The sequence below is a fragment of the Nicotiana tomentosiformis genome, chromosome 5 (genome assembly GCF_000390325.3).
Source record: "Nicotiana tomentosiformis chromosome 5, ASM39032v3, whole genome shotgun sequence".
Taxonomy (NCBI): domain Eukaryota; kingdom Viridiplantae; phylum Streptophyta; class Magnoliopsida; order Solanales; family Solanaceae; genus Nicotiana; species Nicotiana tomentosiformis.
In genome coordinates this window covers 7,780,902-7,791,041 of record NC_090816.1, presented here as the reverse complement: position 1 = coordinate 7,791,041, position 10,140 = coordinate 7,780,902, and the positions used below count along the sequence as shown (strand labels likewise).

Genomic DNA, 10,140 nt, shown 5'->3' with positions numbered 1-10,140 from the left:
TCGATTTCGACCATATACAAATAACTTATAAAAATATTTTTGAAATGTTATACTATTTTTATTAAAGTATTACGCAATAAAGGGCTAGCCTTGGACAAATCTTAGGCTCGTGATGCTCGTTGTTTGGGTAGGATAATTGATACTTTTTTTTTTTTGTTTCGTTTTGATATCCCCGCCTCGAAATAAAACAAATATATTTATAATTTTTAAAAATATATTTAAAATATTATAACTTTTATAAAAGTATTACGCAGAAAAAAGGGGCAGCCTTGGACCAAACGTTAGGCTCATGATGCTCGTGGTTTGGGTAGGGTAAGTGGGTAACTAATACTCCTATTTGTTCCATTTGACACCCCCCTCGAGATAGTTTTTTTTTATTTTTATGACTTATAAAAATAATTTTGAAATGTTATAATTATTAGTATATTATGCCATTTCCAGTGAACATACCTATGACTAAGGGTAAAAGAGTTAGCATAAGATAACATAAATAAAATTATAATATATAATAATAGGCGGCATGAAAAGATGATATTAGAGGAGGCATGGAGTTTGAATCTAAATACTATCACCGAACAGTGCCGTGAGATCCTTGGAATTTCTTCATCCTTAACTAAAAATTTTAATCATTAATACTTTTAAATGTATGTTAAAAGTACTAATTAATAGCGTATTATGTACGGGATCAAATTAATCGAACTAATAGATTCCGAATACGAATGCTTACAAAATAGCAAAAGAAGCAGAAACTCTTGCTAATTCCAAATTAAGCAAAAGATTGACCCAGGAATTAAGGAAAAATTTCTAAGCAGCAATCATCCCACATGCTTCGTGTTCTGTCACCTATTCTCAATCTTCAAATATAAACCATCCGCCCATGTGCCTCTCCTCCGCATTTTTGTAGAGTCCGGAAAAAGTCGCATCCTAAAAGGTGTGATGTAGATAAACTTTTATAATACATACGGCTCGAACATGTGATCTATATGTCACACGAAAATAATTTTACCGTAGCTCCACGGCTCCCCTTCTGTCTCTTTATTGTTGTAAAATTATTACGGAGGAAGAGTTAAAAAAAATATTTATGGATTTTGGATCATAATTATTTCTGCTTACTGATTTCTGAATAATTTATATATATATATATATATATATATATATATATATTAAATAAATTTTTAACACTAATATAAAATTTAGTCAAAGTTATTGAATTTTGCCGAACATGTGTAATGGCGGCTCCGCCTGCATTGTTATGACCATTTCTTTGATGTTACAGCTTAGTATCATAACATGATTTTGAGTATCAGATAATTCCGTAATATAGGTGCGCCATTGTGTCAATTCATATTCTAAAAACATATAACTATACACAAAAATCGACCATTGTTTATTTTTGTAGTCGATATATATATATATATATAAATTATATACTAACTATACATGAATATATTCATATTATACACAGCGTATACGTATATTATATATCCACATATTGTTTTAAGTTAATAGGTTAGGTGAGCGACAACAACAATAACATACCCAGTATATTTTTACATGCGAAGAGAATACTTAGGACAACTATTTAGGTTATTTCTTCTATAATGAACTTTCTAGTAGGTTTTGATATTTTATCTTTTCATGTTGCTTTATCTTGATGGCTTGATCAAGAAAGTATCTTATATAATTATGTTGTTATTACATAATTATTTATTCTTTTGTTTAGCATGATCACTATCTAATTAGTTACGTTAAATTCTTATAAATTATATTTAAATAGATAAAATAGTTCTAACACTACGAAAATAAAATCTATATGTACATCAAGCAACTTTTTCAACAAGATTTGCAACGATCATATTAAGATAATTTTAAAAAAAACAACGTAACTCAAATATATATGTCGTTATGTGATAAAGCATTTTCTCAAAAACTAATTGAAAAATATTTTGTCAAAATTATTTTCTGACATACATTTCTTCAAAAAGTAAATCAAAAGTCAAAACCCTTTGTTTATGTTGGGCTTCATTTTCATAAAAAATCCTTTCATATTTGTGCTTTTCTTACTTTTTGGTTACACATTTTAAACATGAAAGATTAATTTGTGAGTAGTCATTACACACGTAAATTTGAGAAAAACCGACCAATAAAAGAGAAAAAAAATCAAAAGAAGAGTTGTAAAATGATGACATCGTAAATGTGTCCATATTGCTTTTTCTGCTTATTGCGTTCATATATTGGCCAAATTCCAATAATGGGATGTAATATTGTTTCATTTCCTCCGTTCTTTTTTACTAGTTCAATATAAATAAAGAGAAATTTATTATTTTCTTCTTAGGTTATCCGTATTATTAAGTACATATACTTCCTAATCATTGTTGTCGTAATATAAGATTTTAATTACTATTAATAAGCTAATTTAATAAAACAAACTTTTAATAAATAATTTTTTAAGGGGAGTGCAAACTTAATAGTGGACTAGTAAAAAATGAAGGGAGTAACAGTTAAGAATAAAATGGTATTTTCTTTAATATTAAAAAATATTTAATATATAATTATTTAGTGATGGAAAAAAAGATTAAAAAAATTATTCATGTATATTATCCACTAAAAATGGGTTGGATAATAAACTTTTTAAAAATAGGTGGATAAATATTAACCAGTTAAAAATGGATACTTGATGAGCAATCAATGAGTTTAACTTTTATATTTGAAACGACTCAAATTAGGGTTATTTATATCTGAGAGACTAAACATTCTCCTAACATTCAAAAAGTCATAGATAATATGAATATTCATATCATCCATCGGGTTAGCTCATTTCCTATCTTTAAATATAGACGGTTCAGATTTTTTATTTGTTTTTATATTAATCGTTTTCAACTCGCCCATACCCAATCTCACATGTCCGTTTGTCACCCCTATAATTACTTATCATGGTTAAATGAGAAAGTAATAAAACACATAAATTATATTTATTATTTTGGTGTAATTATTAGTTTCCGTGTGTGTTGGGGTTCCCGAGAAGGTGAAACCAATCCTCGGTTCCCATTTGACCAACTTATTAATTAAAATTAAATTACTCGGCGCAACAATGAAGTTTCATTTATTTATTAGGTGAATAAAAAACGAGGATTAAAATATTGGATAAATAGGGAGATCTAGACTATAGATAAAGAAAGTTATAGGCCCCACTTTATTATTTAATCATGTCTATTTCCTATATATATACCCACCAAATTATAGATGAGAAATCAAAGAAACTCGAAACCTGCTCATGATCTTCTCTTCTACATTTGTACCCAACATATTACATCAAAAAGTCAAGAACTGAGAGTTTAACAATCTTTCATTTGTCTCTTTTTTTCAATTTGTATAGGGGATTTAAACTTGGAATTAATTTATTTCGGTATGGTATTGGTACAACAAGAGGACGAAATAATGCTAGGTGAAAAGAAGAAAGGAATGCGAGTAGGGAAATACGAAATTGGAAGGACTCTTGGTGAGGGCAATTTTGGCAAAGTGAAGTACGCGAGGCATGTTGACTCTGGCCAATCTTTCGCCATTAAGATTTTGGAGAAGGCTCGAATCGTGGACCTCAAGTTTATCAATCAGGTTTGTTTCCATTATACTGGATTGTATATAATTCAAACTAACGATTTTTCTAACGAAAATGGAAGATTCAGTGATGAAATTAGAGAAAACTGATTTGCATCTTTTATATCGGACGCTTAACCCCACTCCTAACTATGGGAAAAGTCACACTTTAACTTCATGCCTTGATCTAGGCCTCACATCGATCGTTCTGTCCATTGAACTCGACGCTATATAGTAATACGACTTGTAAAGTTGAAAATTGAAATATTGTGAGATAATAAGCTTATAATGTGTTTTCATGTTTGTATTGCAGATTAAGAGGGAGATTGGAAGTTCAAAACTCCTCAAACATCCTAACGTTGTAAGATTGTATGAGGTACGTAGATTTTCTCTTTGTGTATCTTCTTTGCATTGTTTTCTAATATTTGGAATTAATATACGTACCCAAAGTCAGTTTTCTTAACGTAAATTCTGTCCGTTGTATAAATGTAAGATGTATCGCAATAATTAAGGATATAAAGTCAAGGGATTATAATTTTTATATATATATATATATATATATATATATATATATATATATATATATATATATATATATATATATAAGTTGAGGGGATTGTGATAGTTAATTTTAGTTGGTGGAAAATAATAACTTGAAGCCATATTATGAGATTTTTCTCGACGTTACCACATGATGGACTACTCCATAACCATAAGAGTCAAAATCAATGATTTTTGGGAGTATGAAATGGAGATGGGACCTTAGCTTGTTTGCAGGACCACGGAGTAGGAGAGATGGGTTCAGCCAATGACCCGAAAACGTCGAGTCGGGATTTAAAATTTATGAATTTTGGATTTGCCATTGAATTCGTTGCTCGTCTTAATTATTGGGTTCGAAATTTATTATTTATATATATTTAATATATTTTTCTAATACAAATACAATATTTAAGCCAACGTTACGATTGCGTCTGAACTCGTACCTAATACTCTAACTCTGCCCCTACGTAAAACTTAGTAGTTGACAAGATTGTTTTGGTTTTACATTAGACATTAAGTGCTTCATTACTAAATTAAATAATCCTCTTGCTAAGTTAATTTTGTCACGCAGCTCGCCTCTTGGTTTGGTAGACCGATAGCTGCAAGACTGAAGAATATTTGTGGCACTCATAAATTCAAGTACAATCACTATTCACTATTCAAGTACAATCACTATTTAGTTTTTACAAAAAAACAAATACTTTAAAAAACTGAAAAATATATATTTTGTAAATTTCTTTTTTTTTTCAGTTTTTACAGAATATATATTTTTCAGTTTTTAAAGCATTTTTAAATTTTTTTTTTTTTTTCAGTTTTTACAAAAAAATACCTTAAAAAACTGAAAAGACTTAAAAATATATATTATGCAAAATTTTTTTCTTTTTTTTTTTTTTTCAGTTTTTACAAAAAAAAATTCCATTTTTTACAAAATATATGCTTTAAAAAAACTGAATTTTAAAACGGGTTGGGTGATGGATTTTTTAAAACGGATTGGGTAAAAAAAAGAAATTGATCGTTTTCATCTGGTGCTGACACGTGACACTCCATCCAAAATAAGGGTATATTTGTACCAAAGTATGACAGGAAGGGTATATATAGCCCAATAGTATAACGATAGGTATTTTTAGACCATTTTCAAAAGTAAAGGGGTATATTTGGCCATTCGCCGTAGTTTTTTTTTCTTATTAATTTGATATGATAATCTTCATCTAAAGTTTTAATATTATCCCAATAAAAACTACTTACTTCAATCTAAATTTAATTAGGTTCCTCACAAAAAATTTTTCTTTTTCTCAGTGGCGAAACCACCTTATAGGAAGGGGTGTCAAATGATACTCCTTTGCGGGAAAAATACATTGTATAGGTAGGTAAAAAATATTTATATGTATATATATTATGTGTTGACTCCTCTTGATATATTTATTTTTATATATTTTAACACCCCTTAATATAAATTCTGGCTCCGCCACTGCTTTTTCTTCCTAAAGTTAGGAAAGGATGTAATTAATGTCTGTGATGACTTTTAACTCAAGCTGGCAAGCAAGTAGTATAGTAATAATAAGTTCCACATGATTTGCAGCTATTTTAAATTTGAATTTATATCATGACATCTCCACTAAACGTTTATATATTACCAAAAATGTCACGTAGTGTGTTTGTAATTATTAATTTAATTACAATATAATTTCATCTGAATAGTTCTTTGTATTATAGTACGTTATGTTCTGTCATTTATTCCACTATATAATTTTCTGCCGAGTTTCCTCCCTCCATCCCCCCCCCCCCCCCCCCCCCAATCGGCAAATTCGTGAGCCAAAAAAGAACATTGTCTTGCATTTTGGCCTCTTGGAAACTTCTAGGATCGAATTTGAAGTTTATGAATTCTTATATGCAACATCTCAAGTTATAAATATTATAATAATAAATAGGTTTATATATATATCTTTGGTTAAAGTCTGGTATTTTTACTAATGATGAATTACTGACATTAATAATTAAACAGGTATTAGCAAGCAAAAGCAAGATTTACATGGTGCTGGAATACGTGAATGGTGGTGAATTATTTGACAGAATTGTAAGTAACTTTGGTAATAAACTTGTGTTTTTGCATATTACCATCTCAAATCTTGAATTCTAACTTGACTATAATCCTAATTAATTAAATAATTAATTAATAGGCTTCCAAAGGAAAACTCAAAGAGGCACAGGGTAGGAAACTCTTTCAACAATTGATTGATGGCGTTAGTTACTGTCACGATAAAGGTGTCTTCCACAGAGACCTCAAGGTAACTATTGAGGATTTAATATATATATATATATATATATATATATATATATATATATATATATATCAATCAGTGTAAAATAATCTGTTATAGAGTTACTTGTAATTTCATTTTATATGACTTGATTGTATAAGTATTTTTTACACGTGTGTTATTTTGAAATGCAGCTAGAGAACGTCCTCATTGATTCAAAAGGGAACATAAAAATAACGGACTTTGGGCTTAGTGCTTTACCTCAACAATTTTGGGTACGTATGAAGCTTCATCCAGAACATCTGTCTGCTCTGATACTATATTGAAATGTGTGGCTATTTTATAAACTGTTAAAGAAACACACTTTTATTTATTTAATTATATATTTTAATCACTAATTTTATTCGTCAAGCTTAATGAGATTTCTTTGCTTATTTATAGTCTGATGGTTTATTGCATACAACGTGCGGTAGTCCCAACTATGTTGCTCCTGAAATTCTATCTAACAAAGGATATGATGGCGCGACATCAGATACTTGGTCATGTGGTGTCATCTTATATGTAATTCTCACCGGTCAATTACCCTTTGATGATAAAAATTTAGCAATACTTTATAAAAAGGTAAAAGAAATTTCTTGTACTTTTTCCCTTTGTGTATGATATTCCATGCTCTATATGCCCTCTAGAGATAAAATAGTTTATAACTATATATCTTTTTTATATGAAATCAGATATTTAAGGGGGATGTTCATATACCGAAGTGGCTATCCTTAGGAGCAAAAAACCTTTTAAAGAGGATTCTTGATCCCAATCCACGTACTCGTATAACAATGGCAGAAATCAAAATAAACGAATGGTTCAAACAAGATTATGATCCAGCAAATCCTTATGAAGAAGATTTGGAATGTGATCATATATCAACAGATAATCAAGTCTTAACAGTACAAGAATCAGCAGTACGTACTTTCATTTTATGTGACGCACTTTCCTTTTTAGCAGCAGTATGTATTTTGCATTTTATATAAGGGTCATGGGTTCGAGCCATAGAATCAGCCACTGATACTTGTATCAAGGTAGGCTGCCTACATCACATCCCCTTGGGGTGCGGCTCTTTCCCGAACGCGAGATGCATCAAGGTAGGCTGCCCACATCACACCCTACATTTTTGCAAGAGATTGTTTCTACGGCTCGAATCCGTGACCTTCTGACAATAACTTTACCGATTACGTCGAGACTCTCCTTCTAATAAGATGATTTATAACGGCACAAATATTTATGACTTGTTTTACAGCCAGTTGACACGCAAAGAGATCCGGAATCACATTCCCTTATCAATGCCTTTCAACTAATAGGGATGTCATCATGTTTGGATCTTTCTGGATTTTTCGAGAAAGAGGTAACTTCTAATTTTAATTACTTACCATATTATGCAATGAAAAAATAAGAAAACCTAGACTTATATTTTATTTTGAATTATTTTAGGACATTTCTGAGAGGAAAATCAGATTTACATCAAATCTCTTACCAAAACAGTTGCTGGACAGAATTGAGAATACAGTGACACAAATGGGATTTCAAGTCCAGAAAAGACATGGAAGGGTTAGTATATAATGAAGTCTATATTTGCATGGGCTTTTTAATAATAATTACAACTGCTAGCCAAATATATACAAAATATACACTGATAATGTATAAAATATATATATTTTTCGTATATTAATATATAGAAGTATACATTTGCCGGCTATTATTTTGGAGGGCGATTATACCAGAAAATCTGTACATTGAATTAATTTTCATGTACTCTAATTATATTTTCAGACATACAACTGATAATACACATATGTCTTATGTTTTTTATTCACATATATTGCAGTTGAAAGTGTTGCAAGAGTACAAAGGACAAAAATGCCCAACTACTCTCTCGGTAGTCGCACAGGTACGTAGGTGACATGTACTATACGTAGTACGTAGTTTAATTTTTGTACACTAACATTATAAAAAAATATTTAATAATTTTTTCTTGATGCACGATTTGCAGGTATTCGAGATTAGCCCGTCTTTGTATGTCGTAGAGATACAAAAGTCTTCAGGGGATTCTACAGTATATAGACAGGTATATATACCTCGACATCCTCGTATACGTATACCTTGTTGAAACAAAGTTGTAATGCATTCAAATTAAACATATGAAACTAACTAGTTTTGTTTTTTAATGCAGTTGTGTAATAGGATATCGAGTGATTTGGGTGTACAACGGACTCGGGAGATCTTAATTTAGCTATTTATTTGTTGTGAAATTTAGAAACTTTAATGCTTTTGTTCTTTTAATTTCCTCCTCTTCTACATTTTTTTTGAAGAGTTGTGAGCAGTAACCACACAGTGCTGTAGTTTGGTTGTTTAAATGTTTACTTTGCGTGAGCAATTATTGGAAGAGTTTAAGTTATATAAGAGTCAGTACATAAGTAACTTTTCTATACTATCGAATCGTTTATAATCAACAGATAAGTTTCCTAATTAAAATGTGAGATTTATAATCCTGAAAATAATACAAGACTCGAGTTTGACAAATTTCCCTTCTCTTGCCAAAATAAAGAAATTGACATGGCAACATACAAAACAACATTGATAATTAATGTTTCAGAAATCAACATTACATTTTCTTTTCAAATTGTTTAAATAGATATAATTAATGCATCACATAAGATTTATCAATAAACTACAATAGCGACGTTGAGAAGTGAGTAATAGAAGTTGAAGTCAATGTAAACGACCGAAAACCTTAGCCACTACTTCCCATGTTCCATGTTCCATGTTCCTACCACTTTTTCATTTTCTCATTTACAATTTGGATATATATGATTAATAAAAATAAATCAAGAAAAGGCCCGTTATTCGTTTTGGAATCTCGAGTAATTCGAATTCACATTGCGTAGCGTTCATTAAAGGGGAAAACACTTTTTATTCGAATGTTTGTTTATATATTCTCAAGGCTCGATCTCGAGAGCTCTTATTAAGATAGAGGGGTTCTATCCATCTCATCACGAACTGGTCGAACCATTATGAAGAAAGCGACAAGAAAAAGGAAATTCTTTGAATTTAATAATAAGGAACTCTCTTAACTCTCAAACCATATCCAAGATATGACATACCTACCTAACATGAGAATTACCAAAATAAAGATAGTTGCATTATAGTTGAGATCATATCGTGAGAAGATCACGGAGAAAAAAAATTCAAATCTATTTTGTTCAACTACAATAGGAAGATCAAATGACATCTATATTTAGAAAATATTAAATTCATTTCTTTTAGATGCTTATATTGGGAGGCGCAACTGATCTCCTTCCTGTCCATTTTAATTGTCGTGGTTACTAAAAATACTTAATTCAAAATAGTTGTCATTTTAAAATTTAAGATAGAATTATTTATTTTTTCCACCTTAACCCTTACCCTAATAAATTTTGGAGAAATTAATGTGGTGGAAGGAAGAGTAGTATTAAATTAAAATCAAAGAATAAATGAGGGTAATTTAGTTATATTATCGTTCTAATTCTTACCTTTCTTTATTTAAGTTAAAGGTGAAATATAATTGAAACAACTATCGTCTAGGAGTGACAAACGGGCGAGTCAGGTCGGATATGGCGGGTTAAAAACGGATAATGCAAAACGGATAAATTATTTGACCCGATCCATATTTAATACGGATAAAAACGGGTTAACCGTCGTATAATATGGATATCCATAT

The 10,140-nt window shown here is 30.1% G+C and overlaps 1 protein-coding gene across 2 annotated transcripts; it reads left to right on the top strand.

Annotated features, from left to right (window-relative positions):
• The first annotated feature begins 3,266 nt into the window (after nucleotides 1–3,266).
• LOC104092870 (CBL-interacting serine/threonine-protein kinase 1-like) lies at nucleotides 3,267–8,843 on the top strand. 2 transcript variants are annotated; one of them, XM_070201966.1, is made up of 12 exons: nucleotides 3,267–3,612; nucleotides 3,908–3,970; nucleotides 6,137–6,208; nucleotides 6,312–6,419; nucleotides 6,587–6,667; nucleotides 6,834–7,013; nucleotides 7,124–7,348; nucleotides 7,684–7,788; nucleotides 7,875–7,991; nucleotides 8,269–8,331; nucleotides 8,434–8,508; nucleotides 8,614–8,843. In XM_070201966.1, the coding sequence occupies exons 1-12, from the start codon at nucleotides 3,409–3,411 to the stop codon at nucleotides 8,671–8,673; spliced, it is 1,353 nt and encodes a 450-aa protein (XP_070058067.1). In that variant the 5' UTR covers nucleotides 3,267–3,408; the 3' UTR covers nucleotides 8,674–8,843. The 2 variants fall into 2 exon arrangements, with proteins under 2 accessions (XP_070058067.1, XP_070058068.1); XM_070201967.1 differs by lacking the exons at nucleotides 3,267–3,612; nucleotides 3,908–3,970 and adding an exon at nucleotides 5,450–5,497.
• The last annotated feature ends 1,297 nt before the right edge of the window (nucleotides 8,844–10,140 follow it).

What these genes read in the sequence shown, in the direction of transcription:
- LOC104092870 (XM_070201966.1), top strand. Translation starts at nt 3,409, where the DNA reads ATGGTATTGGTACAACAAGAGGACGAAATAATGCTAGGTGAAAAGAAG. An exon ending in CTTTACCTCAACAATTTTGG is followed by an intron (nt 6,668 to 6,833) that starts GTACGTATGAAG and finishes GCTTATTTATAG; the next exon opens with TCTGATGGTTTATTGCATAC. An exon ending in CTCTCTCGGTAGTCGCACAG is followed by an intron (nt 8,332 to 8,433) that starts GTACGTAGGTGA and finishes CACGATTTGCAG; the next exon opens with GTATTCGAGATTAGCCCGTC.